The sequence below is a fragment of the Anastrepha obliqua genome, chromosome 2 (genome assembly GCF_027943255.1).
Source record: "Anastrepha obliqua isolate idAnaObli1 chromosome 2, idAnaObli1_1.0, whole genome shotgun sequence".
In the NCBI taxonomy this organism is placed as follows: Eukaryota; Metazoa; Arthropoda; class Insecta; order Diptera; family Tephritidae; genus Anastrepha; species Anastrepha obliqua.
In genome coordinates, this window is record NC_072893.1 from 99,030,865 (window position 1) to 99,055,077 (window position 24,213).

Sequence of the window (24,213 nt, forward strand, 5' to 3'; positions counted from 1 at the left end):
AAGGTTTTTAACGAGATTAAAAACCCTAGGACCGACTCTCCATGTCTTAAGTTGAGATAACACCACATGAATCCCCACGCGATCGAATGCCCTTTCGAAGTCCGCCGCTAGTACAGAGACGTGACTTTTGGTTGAAAGTGCTTTAGACACGTAATGTTGGAGATGAAGCAGTGCGTCTGTTGTGCTATGTTTGTTCTTAAAAGCTACTTGATTATGGCTAATAAGTTTGCACTTCGTTATGTACCACATAAGCCGTTTGGCCAACATTTTGTCCAAAGTCTAACTGATGCAAGAAATTAAAGAGATCGGTCGGTAACTATTGATGTTAAGTTGAGCTTTATTAGGCTTTAGTATAGATAGAACAACGGCTGACCTCCACACATGAGGATAAACTCCGTTTAGCAAGATATTGTTATATAGATACAATAATCTATTTTTTGCAAATATCGGGAGATACTTCAACATGGAATACGAACTTCGATCTGCACCAGGGGTTTTTCCTTTCGCATGAGTTAATGCAAACTCTAGTTCAATTAATGTAAATTCGGTAAATGTCCAAGTGCCTTGCTTCTCTGGATACATGACTTTGTCTATATACACTTGAAATAATTTCGTCCTTTTTTGAGCAATATTCAGTTGAAAAATTGTTGTCTGCTGAATTTGTAGACCAGGTGTTGGCAAAAGTTTCAGCTATAATATTTCGGAATGTTAGAAAGGAATCATTGTGTTTTATGGCTTTAACAGGGGTATGCGGGGTGCCTGTTAATGTTTTTATATCACCCCATGTCTTGCTAGGTGTGGAGGCGGGCGTGATTTTCGACGTAAATTATTCTAGGCTTTTTCTTTTGGCTTCTTTTACGGATTTTTTTAAAATTGCCTTAGCTCTTTTATATTCTATCAAATTCGTGATGGTCATACAGAGTTTGTAGCTGTGCCAAAGTCGTTGTTTCTTTTGTCTTAACCTATTTAATTCGCTGTTCTACCAGTGTTCTACCGTTTGCCAGCGCTTGGCTTGCTCTGAGGTATGGCTATATTAGCAGCTGTTCTAATGGCCTTGGTAATTTTCGCAACTTCTTGGTACACATTGGTGGTCGGCCAACTTTGAAAGCATTTATTACATTCATTTTGATATAAAGCCCAGTTAGCATGATCAAATTCAAGCTTGAACATGTTTGTTAATTATGAATGTGCTTTGCAGTGTTAACGTAGTGAAGACTGAGTAGTAATCACTTCCGTATAGCGAGTCACTGACATTCCAGTTACAGCTTGGACTGATCTGGGATGAAACTAATGTTAGATCGATGTGCGTAAATGTATTGTAAGTAGTGAAGTGCGTAGCAGATCCATCATTGAGGACAACTAAGTCTTCACAGGAAACTAGGTTTTCAATTTTAGTCCATCTTCTATTGGTGGTACTGGACCCCAGAGAGGGCACCAAAAGTTGAAACCCCCTGTTATTATTAACTGAGAACTAACTTGGGATATGTATGATATTAATTCTTCACTCGAAAAGTCTTGAACCGGGGGTATATAAATATTTATTAATGTGAGGATTGAGTTTAAGTAGATTTCTATTGCTATAGATGCAATGTTAGAATTTATGGTGATTAGTTTTTGGGGGATGTGAGGCTTTATAAGGATTGCCCACTCCTTGCTTTGACGACTGAGTATTGGGTAAATTAGAGAAGTAACCGATATACCATACGTTTTTGGGGTAACTATATGTGAGTTGGACGTGAAAAAAGGAATATGCGTTTCTTGTATGCATAAAACATCTGGATTTTGGTCATTCAAAAGCAAACATAGCTCATTAAAATTGTTGTAATAGCCTTTTATTATATATTCCATTGAACTATTTTAAGTGGCATACAAAGGTAAGATACGAGAAAGAAACAAGAGCGGTAAATAGGTGTTCATGTTGGTTTATAATTTAAGAGCGCTACTCTCATCGGATATGCTCGATTGATGCGAAAATGAATTTTTCGGTCTAACTGTTTCCGGAGAGAGAAGTTAGAGAAGTTAATGGTGTCGTATTTGTTGCTTCACTGGGAAGATTCGCGAGCGAATAAGGGAAATTTGATATGTTTGGCGTAGTGTTAAGAGTGTGAGAAATGACTGGCGATAGATGGGAATTTATTTCAGGGTTGTTTTTTGCGTGTGAGTTGAGATTTGAATGCGAATTCAGTGATTGGTGCATAGGCGCTTGAATTTCGTGGGTGAGTTCCTGGTTTTTGTTTTATATTTTCTGTTTGATTATGATCTTTTTCATAGGTTTTATTGTTCTCCTTTTCATTGATTTCATTCGTTCTTGCTGTGATTGCTGAGTAGCTTATTTGGGAGAGTTCATTTGTTGTTGTTTGCTTTCTGTAGATCTTAAATGCTTCACGCAAAGTGCATTTATTGTTTATTTTTATACGTAATATATCTCTTTGCTGCTGAAATTTTTGGCATTGTGGAGAGGAGGAGGGATGTTCTTCGGCGCGATTAGCGCATTTAACGCGTGTAGAGTTTTTTTGGGGAGTTTGGTGGGAGACTGCAGTTTAGACAGCTCAGTGGGTTCATGCAATTTTTTATCGGGTTGGGAATATATTCACGTATTTTTACGTATATATCTATTTTGCTTGGTAAGTTGTAAAGGACGAAAGTCAGCAGCACAACTCCTGTTGGGTTGGTTACAATATCCACGGTTTTTGTAAATTTGTAAGCTGACACTACGTGATTAGATTTGAGTTCTTCAACGATTTCGTTTTCAGGAATATTATTGAGGCAGGGGCGAAAATGGTACCCTTCACATAGGTAAGCTGATCATGTAATTTGCAAGTAATTTCGCAAATACTTGCTAGATTATTGGTCTTCATAAATCTTTCTGCTATAGACTTCGTTTTTACTAATAAGAGGAGACTTCCTCTTCTTATTAATTTGCGCGATAACCGCTTACGCGATTTTGGTCGAGTTTAATGAAGCGCGCCAGTTGTTTCTTTCTCGTGCTAACCGGCGCCAATTGGACACACCAAGTGAAGCAAAGTCCTTCTCCACCTAATCTTTCCAAAGCAGAGCAGGCCTTTCTCTTCCTCTAGTACCACCAGCTGGTATCGCATCGAATACTTTCAGAGCCGGAGCGTGTGTATCCATTCGGACAACATGACCCAGCCAACGTAGCCGCTAGATCTTTATTCGCTGCGCTATGTCTATGTCGTCGTAAAGCTCATACAGCTCATCGTTCCATGGCCTGGGAATTCGCCGTTGCCAACGTGCAAAGGTCCAAAAATATTGCGCAGAATCTTTCTCTCAAACAACCCAAGCGTCGCTTCATCGGATGTTGTCATCGTCCAAGCTTCAGCGCCATACATTAGGACGGGCATGATGAGAGTCTTGTAGAGTGTTAGTTTTGTTCGTCGAGAGAGGACTTTACTACTCAATTGCCTACTTAGTTCAAAGTAGCACTTGTTGGCAAGAGAGAATCTACGTTGGATTTCAAGGCTGACATTGTTATCGGTGTTAATGCTGGTTCCTAAATACACGAAGTCTTTTACAACCTCAAAATCATAACTGCCAACAGCGACGTGAGTGCCGATACGCGAGTGTTCCGACTGTTTGTTTGACAGGAGGTACTTCGTTTTGTCCTCGTTCACCACCAGACCCATTCGCTTTACCTCTTTATCCAGTTTGGAGGAGGCAGAACTAACAGCGCGGTTGTTAAGGCCGATGATGTCAATATCATCGGCATACGCCAACAATTGTACGCTCTTATAAAAAATTGTGCCTGAGCGATTAAGCTTTGCGGCTCGTACAATACTCTCCAACATTAGGTTAAAGAAGTCACACGAAAGCGAGTCACCCTGTCTGAAACCTCGTTTGGTATCAAACGGCTCGGAGAGGTCCTTTCCAATTCTGACGGCGCTGCTGGTATTGAGCAACGTCATCTTGCATAGCCGTATTAGTTTTGCGGAGATACCAAATTCAGACATCGCGGCATACACGAAACTCCTTTTCGTACTGTCGAATGCAGTTTTGAAGTCGAGAAAAAGATGGTGTGTGTCGTTTCTCCTTTCATCCTTTCCAGGTCTAAAGCCACACTGATAAGGTCCAATCAGTTGGTTGATGGTGGGATTCAACCTTTCACACAATACGCTCGCTAGAACATTATAGGCGATATTTAGAAGACTAATCCCGCGGTAATTGGCACAGATTGCAGGATCGCCCTTCCTATGGATTAGGCAGAGCACACTTAAATTCCAATCGGTAGGCATGCTTTCATCCCACCATATTTTGCATAGAAGATGATGCGTGCACCTTACCAGCTCCTCGCCGCCATGTTTGAATAGGTCAGCCGGCAGTCCGTCGGCGCCCGCGGCTTTGTTGTTCTTTAGACGCGTTATCGCTATTCTCACCTCGTCATGGTCGGGTAACAATTCCGTCTTCAACGATCTTCACATTCTCTGTGGCATGAGCAGCTGTCACTGTGTAATAGGTTCGAGAAGTGTTCCATAATTTAAGAATGCTCTAGATGTCAGTCACCAGATCGCCGTCTTTGTTTTTACAGGGAAACGCCCTGGTCTTGAAACCTTCTGTAAGCCGCCGTACTTTCTGGTAGAATTTTCGGGCGTTGTTCCTATTGGCCAGCATCCTAAGCTCCTCGCACTCACGTATTTCGGCCTCTCGTTTCTTCTTTCGGATAATACATCTCTCTTCCTTTCTTAGCTCTCGGTAGCGATCCCACATGGCTCGCGTCGCGCCCGATCGCAGCGTCTTAAATTAGAGATTCATATAATTTCTTTACTGATAGCATTAAACCCTCTGTGTACGGAAAAGATTTGCCGGAGTCGGTTGATGCAACAACTACGAAATTCGGTTCTGATTTATGGATTTTTGGTAGTTCAGGAAAATCACTTTGAAGTTTGAAGTTGGCTTTCGGGCTTGCAGATAGTAGGGAGAAACGATTTTCCCCTAAATCGGGGAGAGAATTAAAATAGCAAAATCAAATGAACACGTGTACGAATGTAAGAAGCAGAAACTAAAAGCAAAAATGAAAATTCGCTGTTTAACCGAAGTACTAGCGCAAATAGTAAAACTACCGTCTAGACGTTGCGAGTGATAGTCGGAGGCTTTTTATTATTTTTACTTCTTCTGGGCTTTGCTGCAGTATTATTAATAAATATTAGTAGATTAGGATTAGTATTATTATTGGTATTATCATTAGTAAAACGTGTCATTCATATTATTGTTACTATCATTATTATTAATATTGATATCATAAGACTTGTCATGTGGTTATTTTAGGTCTCAACATAGTTCTGCTATAAGTTCTGAGTCATCTGTGAATTACCAGTCGGCATCGCAATCTGGGCGAGGTACCTCATTGGTGAGTGATTTTGAATTTTTATTATTAATTATTAGTCAACGTTACTGCTATTCACATTCTTGCTGAGCTTCGTGAAAGAATAAAGCAATTGTAACCCACATTGTGGAAGAACAAGTCAAGGGTTTTCCACCAAGCCAATGATCCGGCTCATTCGGCATCGTTTGTCAAGAAGTTTCTAGTGAAGTTCAAGAAATCAGAATTAGATCATGTACCATATTAACTAAATACTTAATAACATATCTGTTTTCTTAAGTAAAATTTTTGCATGGTGTACAGAAAGCAGATAACATTCTGATGAAGTTGAAGGAAGAACTCTTTTGCAGTTTTTCGAAGAGTAGAAATTCGTATAAAGCATTGTACACAGCGTTGCCAACCATACCATTTTAATGGTATCTATACCATGAAACTGTGTCGCATACCATATACCATGATGTCTATCATGGTATCATGGTATAACATTTCTTCCTCAGGAGAAACGGAATGAATGATTTGGGAAAATTTTTTTTTCGATGCGTTTATTTAAAATTTTTATCTTAGTTTTTGGACAATTTTATCGATGACACGGCTTCAGTCCGTGACTGAATCATTTGTATACCGTTCGTTCGCAGCTACAATTGATGTGATCAATCGGTTTATTCTATTCTATTTTGAATTGTTGTTAGCTATATTCTGTCCATGAAAGTAGAGGTGTAAGAATGGATAGTTAGATACTAATCACATTCCGAGAGCGCCTAAAAAATTCACTAGAACCTCCGGTCGATAAAATCACATCCGTCCAATTGAAAATTTCAACGAATCACGGGCAACGCGACGAGAGTTCTACCAATCACAGAATTCCTTCCGATAGAGATGATTCTACTTAGTTCGTCTACCACAAAAATCATATCCACTCATGGTGTAACTTCAATTACTCGTTGTAACATTTTTCTGATACACGCCGGCGCTCCGTTTGAAGTTTCTACACAATCTCACAGGAATTTTATGCATATAAATTGAAGGATTCAGAGTACGAGTAGAGTATTTTACAGGCCATAACTCAGGTAAATATGAATGACAATAACCTTTCTAGACTCACTGAAAAAATCACTGTAGGTGCCATGGAAGACGAAGAGGATACTCATCGTACCCACCGTTCGAGGCACTTTATTAGCCAGCCAACACGTTCAAGCTAACGGAGGCTGTGCTGTATTCAAACCTTCCAAAGAGATGATATCAAGAATGACCAAAGACTCTCCTTATGATAAGCCGAAGGAAACTAGAAGTACAGCGGTTGACAGCGGGGAAGAGGATGGCGGAGATAATTCTATTTTCGAAGATGTCTGAATCGGATTCTATAGCTATTGAATAACTATTAATGTCATTGAGAAAAATTTATGCTGTTGAGAAGTTTATCATATAAAAAATTTGAATTTCCCTGAGGCACCCTGTTTTATCGGTGGATACCATTATTTTCCCTGAAATACCATCATTTCTCCCTCTCCATACCATGATCCGAGCGCTACGGGTTGGCAACGCTGATTGTACATGGTATTGGTAAATATAATGTTTAAATGAGAAATTATAATAAAACTTTGTACAGTTTTACTTGCGGTATTTAATAGCCACATCTCATGTAAGTTCGTTTATTATTAAAATCTGTCAAGCTAGTCGGTGTTCTTACGTCGCGACGTGCGCACTAATCAGTGGTTTGGTCGAGGCCCTGTTTCTCTATAGACTTCTTCATAATGGAACCTTCGAATGTGTGATTAGATTTCTCAGAAAGTCAGGACATATTGAAATTTGCATTTTGTAAATCGTCTTGTTTGAAGTTTGGGTGCAAAAGGAACTGAAATCGAAATACGTAAGCATTGTACGTCTTAATCATCGGTAAGCCACTTGATCAACTCGTGCATGTATAAGACAGAAAAAACAGATTGACAAGTTTTACGGGATTTAATCAGAAGTTACAGGAAAATAGTTCATTCGCGCAAAACATATAACTGCGAACGCTTTAATGAAAGTAACTTAGTCTCTCTCTTAAAAAACTTTAAAATTAGTTGTTTTCATGTTTCAATATTGATTTATGGCTCTCTGCTTGTTACTCGTTCGCACTAGAGAAGAGATTTTAGTCCAAAGAATCTAGGAACAGACCAAATATTTATTTAAAGCAGCACCGCGGATTTTGATTATCCTTCTATCCACGACTTTTCTCAATTGGGTTCTTAAGTTGGTTTATAGTTACATATATAAGATACCGTCAAAATTTATTTATTACATTTCCCATTCAATTTTTGCCATTTTGGTTTGTTTTCAGATTTTACGGCATAAATTTGAAAACGTCAAACGGATGAGTTCTCATCCGTTACTACCCCTTTATCTAACCGGTGGTCAGGATGGATCCGTTCAAATATGGGAATGGGGTCATCAACAGGCGGTATGTTCTCCACGACCCTCGGGCACCTTTGCAAAAGTCACTCGTTGCAGATTTTCTGAGCAAGGCAATAAATTCGGAATCGGCGATGGAGATGGAAACCTAAGTTTATGGCAAGCTGGCATAGCGTCGCAGAACAACAGACCATTTTTCGTAAGTAAATTAGCAATAAGTGGTAGAATTCGATCGAATAGGACAAAGTGGATCACCCAATTACGTTTTTTCTAATTGCCTATTGCACGCAACTTCTTAGTTTTTGTTTCGATTTTGTCACCATCATATGAGATCACTCTCATAATGAAATAAAGCGCGAGAGAAGAACCGTTATGTTTTATTTTTTATTCTGCTTCATTTTCGCAAAGAATGTGTGCACTTATTTTGCGTCATCAGATTAACGCCGCCAAATGCAATTTTAGTTATCTTGCTTATTTTGGCAATTACAGTCACCAAATTTTTTGTGAAGCTCAACCTATTCAATATCTTTAAACTATGGGTAAAGGAACAGTTTTATCTTTGATTGAAAAATCAAAGATTGAGCCATACTTTGAATATGGACTATCCTACCATAAAATTGCTGCTCCTACCTTCGAACTTAAAAGGCTGTAAAAAATTGTCACTTTCCCGGTAATGTGCTATAATACTTCGCATGAGGTTATACTTTTTAAGAAATTGTGCTGTAGTGCTACAAATACAATGCCACAAACTCTTGATTTGAGAACTTAAATACACAATTTGGTATGCATTCATACTATAGTTTGCAAAAAACAAATGTCCCTTTAATATTTTAACTAACTTTGTGCATATGTATAGTATATGGAATTTATATCTCTTTGTATTTTCAGACATACCAATGCCACAATAAATTACTTTCGGACTTTGTATTTTTGGGTTCATGCAGCTTGTTGGCCACAGGTAATGCTTTATAACTTAAGTTAATATTATTGTATTTGACAATGAAGGCAGAAAAATAAGATTTATTTTATTGGAGAATTAAATAAAACTTTAATAATATGTGTATACATTTGCAAAGTTATGTTTAACAAACCTTATTAAATAATGACAGCAACCGACTTGCAAAAGAACTTTCGGACTCACCTATAATTTAAATACATATTTGTAGTTACTGCACAACTCTTACAGTTACTTAACTTTAATATTTTGTTACCCCTTATACTGCTTAAATTAAAATATAATAAAAGAAACATTTTTTTCTAGGCATTGATATAATATTCTTTACTAGTAGAATATATTTATAGTGTCGGGGTTTTTTTAAGAGCCTGAAAACTTTAAATGATAATACCACATAGAAATATTGTGTCAATGAATTCTTTTTCCCCCGCCGCGGCCACTAGTTAGATGGTTCATTGGTCAATAACTCTAACCGTTGGCGTCCACGATGTCTTCAATATTGTAAAAAATCGATTGCTAAACAAGCTGCATGTCAAGTTGTGTCACCTTGTTGGATCCCAATGTCGTCGGTGTTTAGCTGATTAATTTTTCGAAAAAAAATTCAGTCGGCTCTATAGCGTTCGCCATTTACCATAACAGCAGCTATTTCGTTATTAAAAAAAAAAATACCAGTGCATGAACTCCTGGAAAAGATGTATTGTTTCGAAGTAAATTTTCACAATTTGGAAGTGTTATTCTGGCGTTAAATGATTCGTAATGGCTTGACAAACCTTCTTCTTCTTAATTGGCGCTATGACCGCTTACACGATTTTGGTCGAGTTTAACAAAGCGCGACAGTCGTTTCTTTTTCGTGCTAACCGGCGTCAGTTGGACACACCAAGTGAAGCCAAGTCCTTCTTCACCTGATCTTTCCAACGCAAAGGAGACGTTTCTCTGCTACCACCAGCTGGTACCGCAGGTAGTTTCAGAGCCGAAGCGTTTATATCCATACGGACGACATGGCCCAGCCAACGTAGCCGCTAGATCTTTATTCGCTGCGCTATGCCTATATCGTCGTAAATCTCATACAGTTCAACATTCTATCGCCTGCGATATTCGCCGTTGCCAACGTGAAAATGTCCAAATATCTTCCACAGAATCTTTCTCTCAAACACTCCAAGCGTCACTTCATCGGATGTTCTCATCGTCCATGCTTTTGCGCCATACATTAGGACGGGTATGATGAGGGCCTTGTAGAGTGTTGTTTTCGTTCGTCGAGAGAGGACTTTACTACTCAATTGCCTACTTAGTCCTAAGTAGCACTTGTTGAGAGAGATTCTACGTTGGATTTCAAGGCTGACATTGTTATCGGTGTTGATACTGGTTCCTAAATACACGAAGTCTTTTACAACCTCAAAATCATAACTGTCAACAGCGACGTGAATGCCGATACGCGAGTGTTCCGACTATTTGTTTGACAGGAGGTACTTCGTTTTGTCCTCGTTCACCACCAAACCCATTCGCTTTGCCTCTTTATCCAGTTTGGAGAAGGCAGAACTAATAATGCCAAAGAACTGGCATACGCCAACAATTGTACGTTCTTATAAAACATTGTGCCTGAGCGATTAAGCTTTGCGGCTCGTACGATCCTCTCCAACATCAGGTTAAAGAAGTCACACGACAGCGAGTCATCCTGTCTGAAACCTCGTTTGGTATCAAACGGCTCGGAGCGGTCCTTCCCAATTCTGACGGCGCTGCTGGTGTTGAACAAAGTCATCTTGCACAGCCGTATTAGTTTTGCGGAGATACCAAATTCAGACATCGCGGCATACAAGTAACTCATTTGCGTACTGTCGAATGCAGTTTTGAAGTCGAGGAAAAGATGGTGTGTGTCGATTCTCCTTTCATCGTTCTTTCCCAAGATTTGGCGTATTGTGAATATTTGGTCGATGGTAGACTTTCCAGGTCTACAGCACACTGACAAGGCCCAATCAGTTGGTTGATGGTGGGATTCAGCCTTTCACACAATACGCTCGCTAGAACCTTATAGGCGATATTTAGAAGACTAATCCCGCGGTAATTGGCACAGATTGCAGGATCGCCCTTCCTATGGATTAGGCAGAGCACATTTAAATTCCAATCAGCAGGCATGCTTTCATCCGACCATATTTTGCATAGAGAATGATGTATGCACCTTACCAGCTCATCACCACCATGTTTGAATAGGTCAGCCGGCAGTCCGTCGGCGCGTGCGGCTTTGCTATTCTCACCTCGTCATGGTCGGGTAACAATTCCGTCGTCGACGGTTGGGGTATCGGGATCTTCACATTCTCTGTGACATGAGCAGCTATAACTGTTTAACAGGTTCGAAAAGCGTACCCTCCATAATTTAAGAATGCTCTAGATAGAAAACCGCCCCGGTCTTAAAACTTACTGTAAGCCGCCACGTATTTCGGCCTCTCGTTTCTTCTTTCGGATAATATATCTCTCTTCCTTTATTAGCTCTCGGTAGCGATCCCACATGGCTCGCGTTGCGCCCGATCGCAGCTTGGCTCTATAGGCAGCATCCTTTCTTTCTACTGCGGCATGACATTCCTCGTCATACCAACTGTTTCTTCTACCCCGCCGGAATCCGATTTCTTCTTCGGCGGCGGTACGTAAAGAACGCGAAATGGTGCTCCATTGTTCGCGCATGTCGGTTTGTTGGGTAGTACTCAGTGAGAGCAGGAGTGAGAGCCGAGTGGCGAATCTTCTGGGTATCTGTTGTGATGGTGAACATCCTTTGCGCAGTTAGAGGCACGTTTTTTGCTGCACAGAGGCGTGTGCGCAGTTTGCCTGCAACAAGGTAATGATCCGAGTCGATGTTGGGTGCTCGGCTTGTACGTACATCTAATACACATCTTGCCAAATCTTACTGAGCAGAAATGCCATTCTCGGCTGTCAAATCAAAGTTATCGATATAGATAGTTCTTATGAAGGAAAAACAACAAACATTTTTGAGTGTTGACACACTAAAGTAAAAATTGAGAGATGATTAGAAAATCTAAATAAGAATCCATTGAAAGCCTGTTATACACGCAGCATTAGTATTCCGTTTCTCATATGTACCAATAAACAATACTTAATTATAGCTAATCAATTTCGTAGTAACCGACGTTATTTGTAATAAAATTTTAATTTTGGTGTGTTCAAATGTTTTGGCAGAAGACCCAAAGGGCATTGAAACCGCAGCATTTACAATCGATAATAATTGTTTAATAGGGTCCATTCGAAGTAATACACATATGCCACCGACTAGTCGAGTTATCAAAGAACCTTTTAAACGCGTTTGAAGAGATCTTCTTCAGCTCCTTCAGCGAATTCTCCTTAATGGCTTCTATCGACTTAAAACGGTGTCCGCGGAGTGGCAATTTAAGTTTTGGGAAAAAGTCACAGGGGTAAATCCGGTGAATACGGTGGTTGTTCGATGATATTTGTCGAGTTTTTGGTTAAAAAAGTGTTCTCAATATGAACCTTGTGAGACGGTGCGTTATCATGATGCAAGATCCATGAGTTTTCTTTAAACAAATGGGGCCGTGTGCATGAAACACATTCTCTCTCAAACGTTGCATAACTTCCAAATAATATTCTTTATTTACCGTAGAACCATTTGAAACGAATGCCTAGCGCACAACACCATGATAATCAAAGAAAACGAGTAGGATGACTTTCACTTTTGACCGCTTTGACGTCGTGTTTTAAGTTTCGGCTCATGTGGATAGCGCCATTCAACCGCCTGTTGACTGGTTTGAATGCCAAACTTATATACCCACGTCTTATCAACCAATTAATGTTGTAAAATGTTGCGAATTTATTCGTGAGACACACTAAGGTCACCAGCTACCTCCCTCAAACTTAAATGATGGTATTTCCATTTCCTTGACTTTGTCGATGTTTTCATCCGATGAAGACGTTGATGGGCGACCAGATCTTCCACGACTTCTCGGCTCTCTGAAAAAGCCTTGTACTACTCGTAGACTTGTGGTTTTGATAAAGCACCGTCGTCATAGGCTTTCTACAACATTTTGAACTATTTGCGAAGAAGAAAAGATACGTTTTTAGAAGAAAAAATACGTCATAATAAAGCATGAGAAGAAAAAAATATAAAATCTTGTAATGGTATATACTCAAAAAATCTGGTAATGGTATGTTGCTTAAAAAAATTTTGATTTTGAATTAATTCCAATTAAACCTTTAAGTAATTATGATTTAAAAAAATGTGCTAGAAAGTTTAATATAGCAAATTTTAGGGGTGTATTCATGAAAGATAGGTTACCAGAACAGATAGAAGATATAGAATGTGGAATAATAAATTTTGATAATAATGATGGTAATGCTACACATTGGGTAGCATATAAAAAATATAATAATCATATTTTTTACTATGATTCCTTTGCTATTAATAAATTACCAATATTAATAGAAAAACAAAATTGCAGATGTATACAAACAATGTAAAGAAGTGGTTTGACAAAGGGAGTTTAAAAGTAAATGAGGACAAATCTGTACAAATAATATTTACGACAAGAACAGAGTTTGCTGCTATGCTGATAAAGCTACAATAAAAATATATTAATTGAAACATCTGGAAAATATCTTGGAATCCATCTGGACTTAAACTTAACTTGGAAAGATAACATCAAAAAGAAAATAACACAAATAAAGGAAAATTTTCGACAATTGCATTGGCTAGTAGGTAGAAATTCTAAGCTCAGTATTTCCAACAAACTTTTACTATATAACGCAGTCATTACACCAATTTGGACGTATGGACTTCAAGGGAGGGGAACTGCAAAAAGAGCTCACACAAACAAAATACAACGACAACAATCAAAAATCTGACGTATAATAACAATATCCGAAAAGTACACAAAAAATGATGTCATCCATACAACGATTAATATACCATCAATCGACGAAGAAATAAAAACGATGTCAACAAGATATTTTAACGAAATAAACCAGTACAAAAACAAAGGAGTCAATATATACATATATATAGGGTTTTTCAGTAAGAGCGCTTCAACTTTTGAACTTTTTTGAATAAAACACAAACGGTTTGACTTTTTTAACTTATTTTTTTTTTATTATCGAGTTTGAACATATACATTTAAGTATGAAATTCGATTTCTTTTGCATGACCACCGCGTGCACGTTTTACGAAGTCCCATCGTTGAACCCAATTTTCGACCACTCTTTTGCATAAATCGGCCGAAATTCCAGCAATTTCGCATTCAATATTGGCTCTGAGCTCACAAATCGTCGCCGGCTTGTTACTGTAGACCAATGACTTCACATAACCCCAAAACGGGACGGCTTGTTAAATGGACCGTAAAATGGCCGTAATGATCTTAAAGTAGCAGCAACAGAACGATTATTTTCATAAAAATTTTGCACGATTTGCAATCGTTGCTCAAGTGTGTAGCGTTCCATGATGAAATGTATACTAATGAAGTTTACAAATGACAAGCGAAAAATAAAAAAATATTGCGTCGTTCGCCCTCCCTATCGGAAAAAAGTTGAAGCGCACCTATTGAATAACCCTATATATATTTAGCGCGTACACCCTTTTTGTGTGTTTGGCCGAAGCTCCTCCTCCTATTTGTGGTGTGCGTCTTGATGTTCTTCCACAAATGGAGGGACCTTCAGTTTCAAGCCGACTCCGAACAGCAGATATTTTTATGAGGAGCTTTTTAATGGCATAAATAGAGGAGGTTTTGGCCATTGCCTGCCGAGGGGCGACCGCTATTAGAAAAAACTTTTCCTGCATTTTGGTTTTTCACCGAGATTCGAACCAACGTTCTCTCTCTGAAATCCGAATGGTAGTCACGCACCAACGCATTCGGCTACGGCGGCCAAGTCAATACACTCTCACAATTAGGAAAAAAAGAACTTTACTACGTCTGAAGAGAAACCGACCAATTGACCTATTAAATTAAATATGAATTCTCGTATGCTAAAATAACTTCTGTGTAAAATGTAATTGCTATCCTAAAATGTTATCGCTATATTCGTCTTTGCAATGGCCATGTTGAAATATATTTAAAACTCTTAACTAATTGTTAAAAAATGTACTTGTTCTCAGTATGACAGATATATGATGAAAACAAAAAACAACAAAAATGTAATCGAACCGATCATATAGTAATATCCAATATTTAATATATATTTTGTATTTTACAGCTGGACAAAGTTCTGAAAACAAAAATATTAACATTTGGGATACATTATTGCCTCAGAAAAAATCCTGTGTTTCTGGTAAGTACGACACTATCCCACAAAATATATACACTTTTTTGTACCAGCCATTTCTTCTTTACATTTGTCATTACATTTTGCATTGTTATATCTGTTCTACATATGTATGTTTAACCTCTCCTTCTTCTTGATTTACAACTCGTGGAGTTAAGATCGTTTGAATTGTGTATTGAATAAAATATTAGGAGGTTGAATTAGTTTTAAAGGTGACACACAGATGGCGCTATTTATCACTTTATCGCGTTGGCAATACTGAATATATATTCATGACAAAGCCTCATCCCTAGGCCGGAAACGGTAAAAAGGCACGACAAGGTTATTTTGCAACATGACAACGCTCGGCCGCGTGTTGCTCAACCTGTCAAAAAATACCTTGGAACGCTTGGCTGGGAAGTGTTACCCCACCCGCCGTATAGTCCAGACATAGCTCCCTCCGATTATCATTTGTTCCGGCATATGAGTCTCGATTTGGCGGACCAGCGGCTCTCCTCGTACGAGGCTACCAAAATATGGGTTGAGTCATGGATACCCAAGCAGCGGCCAGAATTTTGGAGAAACGGCATCCGGAAATTGCCCGAAAGATGGGCGAAAGTTGTAGCTAGCGATGGCCAATACTTCGAATAAAATATTTTGTACCGTTTTTTCACAATAAAGCCCCAAATCTTCGAAAAAAACCTTTAAAACTAATTCAACCTCCCAATACATTAATACTTTGTGAATCGCATTGCTATCACTATAAAAAAATATACTCCATTGTAGACTTGTGGCCCTCGTTTTCAGCGATAACCTCTTCATTTGAGCGAAACCTCGTACCGGCAAGCATTTTTTTATGTCTCCGAACAGCCAGTAACCGCTGGGTGCTCAATCTGGTGAAAACGAGAAGAAGCATTATCCACCACAACTGCACATTTACGTAATGATTGAGAGAAAAACGGAATGAAAATATATGAATTTAATCTTGATCATTAAGAGCAGGAATGGCAAATTCTGAAAAACAACCTCAGATTTGTTACAATAGACCTGACGGACATAAAACTATGCTGGAATTTCAACCTAATTTTTGTTTAATTTGTCTATAAGATTCCTAAATTTTTTTTACTCTCAGCTACCAAATTCTCGGTGGGAACGGGCGCTCCCACGCTGTCTCGCTCTCGAGGTAAGCGGAGAAGGACGGTGGCTGACAGCGGTACACCTCCCTGCCCTGCAGCTGCCGCCAATGGCCGAGCCACGACTCCCCAAGGTACGAGCGCGGTCTTGGCGCCAGTCAATGTGGCGGGAAAAGGTTCTGCTGAGCCACGTCCCTATCCGCGCTTCGACAAAAAGTCCAGCACAGCTGTCTGCCCGGCGAAATTTACGTCAGTGGAGGATGGGGAGCTGGACCTTCGCCCAAGCACATCCAAGGGTGCGGCCAAGCCATTCTATAGCGAGAAGGCTGCTGGCCCACGACCTATGGCTGTGATTGCTAAACTGGGGCCTGACCATCTAAGGTTGGAAGAGATGACTACACCAGCCCCAAAAGCTTTAAACCTATCTCATGCTGAAAAGTCTCGAATGACTAGTTGCATATGAGTCGGAAGTCGCTGAAGTTCCACCCAATCTCTCCATTCTAGCATGCCTATCAAAGCGGAAAATCCTGCGAGTCGGCACTGCAAAACCTTGTTGCTATGATAAAGCAGGCCATTGACTGGAGGGACTACGCTAAGGCCATCTTTTTGGATATAGAGGGATCTTTTGATAATGCCACTGTAGACAGTGTATGCAACTCTGCCAGAAGACATGGTATAGACCTGGTGGATGTGAATTGGATTCGCTCAATGCTAACCCAAAGAACCGTCACGGTGCGGGCGGAGAAGGATCTGCTGGTGTCATCCGGGGATAACAGAGGCTGTCCGCAAGGTGGTGTGCTGTCTCCATTGCTCTGGGTCATGGTAATCGATCCTCTACTCACCACCTTAAATGAAGCTGGAGTCTACACACAAGCATATGCAGACGACGTTGCCTATTTGTTAACGGGCTCTACGCTTATGAACATCTGTAGAAAAGTGCAGAAAACTCTGGATATGATTGACACTTGGTTCTGTGCTAACGGGCTATGCGCAAACCCCACCAAAACACGCAAGTCACATGTTGAAACCAAAACATCCAAAGCACTGACAGTCTTCTTGTCTTTGAGAAAACGTGGGGGTTTTTCTCCTAGCAAGGTCCAATGGGTCTGCGCGGCTATTAAGACCTATTATCACCTATTCATCAGAGGTCTGGATGAGAAGACTCCCTCTCGTGGTAGTCAGGAGGACCTTATCGAGACTACAACGCACTGTTGCCATCTGTTGCACCGGAGCTTTTCCGACTACTTCAGGCCCGGCATTGGATGCTTGGTTTGCCACCACTTGATGCTTTCATCCAAGGAGAGGCCTTGAAGGCCATCTGCAGGCTGAAACACAATAGGAACTGGTACGGCCCCTGTCCGGAATTGGAAAACAGAGAAGGCATGGACGTCGATCCAACGATTCTCTCCATGCCCCTTGACTCCATGCCATCAAGGGTCGTACTTGAAAAGAGATATGAAATGAGAACAGAAAATGAGCCCGGCAAACAGTGTTTTCGCATTTTCACGGATGGCTCCAGGACCGACCATGGCTCCGGCTCTGGGGTCTACGTGGAATCCAGCGGGACAAAATTGCACTTTGCTCTTGGAATGCATGCATCTGTGTTTCAAACGGAGGTGTATGCAGTTCAAGAAGCGATGAACTTTGTTGTGAAAAACCAATGGAGAGGCAGATCTATATGTGTCTGCAGCGACAGCCAAGCTGCGCTTATGGCCTTAGACAGCCCCCCAACCATATCAGGGGTAGTCAAGTCCTGTCGGTAGACATAATAGCCTGATGCATGGGTCCCGGGACACGTGGGTATCGCGGGTAACGAGACCTCTGACTCCTTAGCTAAGATGAGCTCTGAGGCCAACTTCTTTGGCCCAGAGCCCGTTTTGCCACACCCTTCTGCGGCCATACAGCCACGGTTAGCAAATGGGTAACTACCACCCACAAGCGAGCTTCGCAGGCTGGGAGAGGCTGCAGATGGACTAAACTGATGTTACCTGTCATGTCCGATCGACTGTCGCAAACCCCTTCTGTCATTAAGCAGAGGGGAGTGCAGACGGCTGGTTGGACTGATGACGGGCCACTTTCTGTGGGCGAAGCACATTGAAAGGTTGGGCATCTCATACAAGAGGATGATGAGACAGCGGACCACTTTCTGTGCGTCTGCCCCGCCTTCGCTCGAATCAGGTTTGAGGTCTTTGGCACTGATGTGTTAAGAAGCGACCATTTTGGCTCCTTGGCACCACAAGATCTACTCAGATTTCTTCGGAGATCGGGTAGATTTAAAGAAAATTAAAAGGAAATCCAAGTGTAGTACAATGGACTGAGTGCTGCACTTGCTAGTTGTCCCGCCAAAAAAAAAAATCGTTTTCCTTAATAGTTCCAATTTTTATTAATTATGACGCAGCTTTTATACGAACTTCAAATGTTTAGCGGTGAGACACAACGTTCAATTATCTGAGGTGGAAAAATTTATAATTTGCACATTAGCATCGATAAAGGTATTCGAGCTAATCATTACAAAAAGCTTCCTGCCTTGCATAAAGTTTCGGAAAAAACGTAATAGCACACCGATGATGCCGTAAACCCTCAACATTCCGCGGAGATAGGCTTGACCTAGAAGCAATCAATTTAGATCGACCTTTCATTAGTACAAAAGTTGATATCATCACCTAATGAGAATAAAGGGAAAATCTTAGCGTTTCGTTCTAATGACTGTCGCAGTTGCAGGAACAAAGATAAGATGGAGTGTATTGAACATTTCCTTTGCCACTTTTCCGCACTTACCAGAAAGCGGGGAGTCTGCCATATTTAGAATTCGCAACCACCAGTATTTCATCGTTTATTATTTGTTCATCGTTTATCGAAGTGGTTTTATAACATTGAAAATTAGAAGGTATCAAAATAGTGGTATCAAAATGGGCCTCTAGGCCTAAGTGAGCCCCTCTACACCTTCATGAACGGACAACAAAAGGTTTTCAAATGTGTTGATGTTTATAATTATGCTACCACAGTTTTTATTAATAAACTAGAACTAATTTGGTATCTGAAGTGACAACATACACTGGAGCTGTATGGGTGGCACTCTCTACTCAGTTAATTACTTCAGGATTTTGAGTTTAAACACTGCAATATATTTTATTGGCTCTATCTTTAACATAGAGCCGATTTTGATTCAGTCGACCTGTCGAAACTACATGCCAATGATAATCCATATATATCGTCAATAAAAATTCAGTGAACATCTTTCAATAGCGTAATCGCAGTGGCAGGGAGATATTAGCAAGATAACAAACGGACCGTCCAAATTTTATGATGCCTACCAGTGGTAGATCGGATTTTTTTACTCTATAAGACAACATCGAAACACTTCAAAAGATACAAAGTGTAAAACTATATGAAAAACTACAACCTTTGATTCATTTTTCGCCTTGTGGAAACTCAAGGGAAGATATATTGTATTAGTTTAATTCTTAAGAAAATTAAGATGTCCTTGTGTATTTGCAAAACGCTGTATAACATCAAAAACTTACTCTTTTAATTTTTATTTATATGAAAATATTTATTAAAATCTTTACAGCGTTTACGTGCCATGATCAAGGATCATCTTGCTTGTGTTTTGCTCCACAACACCAGTTATTGATATCATGTGGAAAGAAAGGCGACATATGTATTTTCGACGTACGACAGAGGACCCTTAAGCACCGATTTCAGGTAATTCTATTGCACACCCATCTGCTCCAGGGCTTGAGCTAGGGCTTTATTTTATAAAATATTTTTTTATGTAAATAAATATTTTTATTGAAATTTTGGGATTATAATGGGATGGTTATCGATTGTATAAAATAACCTACTTGAATACTTATAATTTAGACAGTAATAGTAATTCAACTAACCGTCCTTTGGCAGGCATTTTATTATCTGCAAATTTGTTATCGAATGTTGTTACCACTCAAAATCCACTATATGAGCCCTTGATTTTGAAAGAGGTTAAGTCATATTTTCCTTGTTTTGAGATGTTTAGAGTTTTCATTTTAAAGGATTAAAAAATATTTTTGTATTATGGAATATGATTTTTCGACAGTAAAGTAGTGCCAACAAACAAGTATTTATTATGGTTGTGAAATTTATAACCATTTTTAAAAGGAAATGTGGTTTTGAAAGGTTCAAATGACTTATAGACGGAGAGCTCATGACCAAAAAACCCAACATATTTTATACTTCTTGAAATTTTGTGTGAGATTAGTTTTTTAATACTAGAATCGATATCCGGCGGGCTGGCTGCTCAATAGCGGTCTTAATTATGCGTTTTTATTTTTTAAAATTGTTAATAAAAAACATTTACTCAACATATTTTATACCACTTGAAATTTTAACAGAATTTCATTTACGGTCTGGATAAAATGAAACGATGGTTGCCAGCCCATTCTCATGGTCCCAAAGTACTGCCAGCCCATGTTGAAAGTGCGTTGATGGAAGCACAAGTCAACATATTTTATACCGGCTGTCTTTTTTACACGACATTGGCAATACAATAAATTGATGAAATGTGTAGTGCCAGCCCATTCTGATGGTCCCATCACATGGAAAATTTGGAAAATTTCATTCCTGTGAGTGCGAGCGAGACCGACTTACGTGAATGTGGGCGCGCGAGAGAGAGCGTATATTGTTCATATTCTGTCTCTCCATACAGTCTTGCAAAAATGGGAAGGATGAAAGGTTTGTTCATTAAAAAATTAGAGAATGGAATATTTTTTTTTTCTTTTTCTTAAAAAAGTTTTTATTTCTAATTTTTTACTCCTTTATTTATTTATTTAATTTATTAAATGAATAGAAAAAAAAAAACAAAATTAAATTTTTAATTTTCTATGTCAGAAATAGATTCCGAGTCTAAACTGAAATAGTCATTTTCTATTTCTTCAGAGTCTCGCTTTTTTTGTGTACGGTGTAAGTTCTGTGGAGATTGCATCAAATGTGCGTCGTCTCTTTGATGGACCTGCAGCAGTTGTGTCACGTTGACATTCATCATCAGCAGCATTGCTATCATTATTAATTACATTTTGATAGATGATACCAACCGAATCATTAGGGTATCTTTCCCGCTGGTTGTTTCGACAAATCTGTCGAAATTATCGGAAGCCACCCCAGTATTTAAATTTGATGCCAACGTAATACCTTCAGGACATTCCTGAGTCCTTTCTATAGGAGAAAATGCAGCTTCGGTTTCCAGTTCTTCGAGAACATGATAGCTGCAGCAGTGACCGTATTTGTTGAGAATATCGATAACTTTACGGCTGCTGGTTAAACTTTTCACAGCCATTCCCAAGGTAATATGCTTTCCAGGCTTCATATTTCCATTCGTAACCGCGTAGATTGTGTCGGCCGCAATTGAATTGACTTTTCTATATAAGTCTGGGGTATTCTTACGTCGATTTCGGGCACCGCTCAACGACATCACGTAAAAATTTATCAAATCACGGTCGATCATACATTCTCCAGCCAGCAATTCATTCAACTTTACATTCGATGATAAAGGCTTCTTTTCAATATTTAAAATTCTTCTTCGTAAAATGAATGCTGCTTTTTGAAGTATTTCATCTTCTTGTAACAGCGAAAAAAGGCCATCATATATTAATTTATTTTTCGGTAAAATTACGTTTTTATTTCTGAAAGCTGAGACTTTAATTTCATCACTGAATTTATCAAGAATTTTATTCAGCAAATGTTGAAGGTTGCATGAACCATCATAACTATAGCCACGGTCTTCGTACAATTTCTTCAATATATCATCGTATATTTCACCCAGAGATATTAAAAAGAAGCAACTGCCACGAGCAACGATGTTTTTTTGGATGAACTGATCAATTTCATCATCAGCTTCCTTGTGTAGTTCCCGATTCAGATTAAATTTTGTGTCTGCAGTTGGATTGCTTTTAAATTTATTAAAATATTCAACCCGACAGATTTTGTGATAAAATAAGTGCGGAGGCTCGTTAGAAAGTGACTTAAATAATTCACTATCTCTCACAACATCCAAATATTGTGCCAAGGCTTCAATGAGAATTTTTTTTCTCCTCTGACAAGTGGTGCCTGACGTCCTTTGGATTTTTTATATTTTTTATTACAAAATGCACAAATATCCTGCTCCACAATTAATGCTGCCTCGGTTAATTTTTCACCTGAAGGTTCTTGTATGGCAGATTGACCTTCCTGATGTGTTTGTTCTATTTCGTGAGCAGAGGAAGTGCTTGGTGTCGGTTCATCTGGAAAAATATATTTGAATACAAAAAAAAATTATAATCGGAACTAGTATTATATTCCTTCCCTTATTACAGTAAAATAAATATTTTCATACCTGTTTGAACTGAAATATCCGATGTAAGTGCCTTTTTTTCATAATACTTTTTCATGACTGATAAGAACATTTTATGGCATTTTATATGATAGCCGTCATCACATTCTGATGCTGGTAAAATAACATCTTTATATTTTAAATTAAATTTTTTCCGAATGTCCAACACTTCCCGGCACTTTTTTAAAGTATGCACGGTAAAAGCAACGAGTTTATCATTTGTACTTTTACTGTTACAAAAAATGCACTTGATGGAAGATTCCATTTTAAATAACAAGTAAGAGAATCGAACGGAAAGTTAAAATTTACGTCTTTACTAGCCAACACTGTGGAAAGAACTAACTATACATGACGTCGTACTTTGGGTCCGGAAACTGTTGTCCTTGAATACCGCCCCTATTGTATTGCAGGCAGATGGCGACTTATGAATCACCATTCAAAATTCCTAGTGAAAAAGTAGAGCCAGCGCGTGTGAGAGAGACAGTATATAAACGATATACGCTCTCTCTCACGCGCCCACATTCACGTAAGTCGGTCTCGCTCGCACTCACAGGAATGAAATTTTCCAAATTTTCCATGTGATGGGACCATCAAAATGGGCTGGCTCTACACATTTCATCAATTTATTGTATTGCCAATGTCGTGTAAAAAAGACAGCCGGTATAAAATATGTTGACTTGTGCTTCCATCAACGCACTTTCAATATGGGCTGGCAGTACTTTGGGACCATGAGAATGGGCTGGCAACCATCGTTTCATTTTATCCAGACCGTAAATGAAATTCTGTTAAAATTTCAAGTGGTATAAAATATGTTGAGTAAATGTTTTTTATTAACAATTTTAAAAAATAAAAACGCATAATTAAGACCGCTATTGAGCAGCCAGCCCGCCGGATATCGATTCTAGTATTAAAAAACTAGTCTCACACAAAATTTCAAGAAGTATAAAAGATGTTGGGTTTTTTGGTCATGAGCTCTTAGACTATTATACCACTTTCAAAATTAACTGCATGACTTTATAATTAACATTTTATTCAAACTCATTTCAATAAGTAAATTTAAGGGTTTTTCAACAAGGGCGGGTAGATGTTGAAATGGAATAAAATGGCGTTTGCTGTGTGGCACGTAGCTCCGTCCTGCTGGAACCACATGTCGTCTAGGTCCATATGGTTCAATATGGGCCATAAAAAATTGGAAGGGCCACCACGTCTACTGAAAAATGGGCGCAATGGGCGCAATGCGCGCAACGTTTGCGTTAATGAACACCCATTTTGATAATAAAGTTTTATCATTTAAACGTGCTGTTCAATCGTGTAACTTACCATGATGATTTGGCATAAACAACTGAATAATAAACAAAAGATTTGACAGATGTCACCAAAACAACATGGCTGCCACATGGCGCCAAAATCGACCCGCGCCAATTGAAAAACCCTTTATTAGTATTTAGGGAAATAAAGTAATTGGTGGGATATAGTGTAGTAAATCCATCATATATTTACGTTTTTCTTCTGTTATTGGTCTAATAGTTGTGTATAATGGAAGCAAATCAATATTTTCGTATATTCTAGGTCTTCCTCTTTTAGGTGAGAGGTCTAATACTTTGAACTCGGAATTGTCATCTAAGGAAGTTTTATAAAAAATCTTATATGGAGCATTTTTTAGAAATCAGATCCATTGTATTTTTGCCAAGACACAGCTTCCCCATTGGAGTTTTTTTTCTATTATTCGATGATTCTTTTTGTTGTTTTGTCGAAATGAAATCTTTCTGAGCTATTTGTACTACCAAAAATGGGGTTTTCTTTTTAC

General features: G+C 39.0%; 1 protein-coding gene across 2 annotated transcripts in view; it reads left to right on the top strand.

Moving 5' to 3' along the window:
• LOC129237821 (dmX-like protein 2) overlaps positions 1 to 24,213 on the top strand; it is a 115,033-nt gene that overhangs the window by 78,538 nt on the left and 12,282 nt on the right. For both annotated transcript variants that reach the window (XM_054872768.1, XM_054872769.1), the window contains 5 exons: positions 5,281 to 5,362; positions 7,656 to 7,925; positions 8,615 to 8,684; positions 14,883 to 14,957; positions 19,635 to 19,768. In XM_054872768.1, coding sequence (XP_054728743.1) covers positions 5,281 to 5,362; positions 7,656 to 7,925; positions 8,615 to 8,684; positions 14,883 to 14,957; positions 19,635 to 19,768 — 631 coding nt within the window. The remainder of the gene's footprint in view (positions 1 to 5,280; positions 5,363 to 7,655; positions 7,926 to 8,614; positions 8,685 to 14,882; positions 14,958 to 19,634; positions 19,769 to 24,213) is intronic.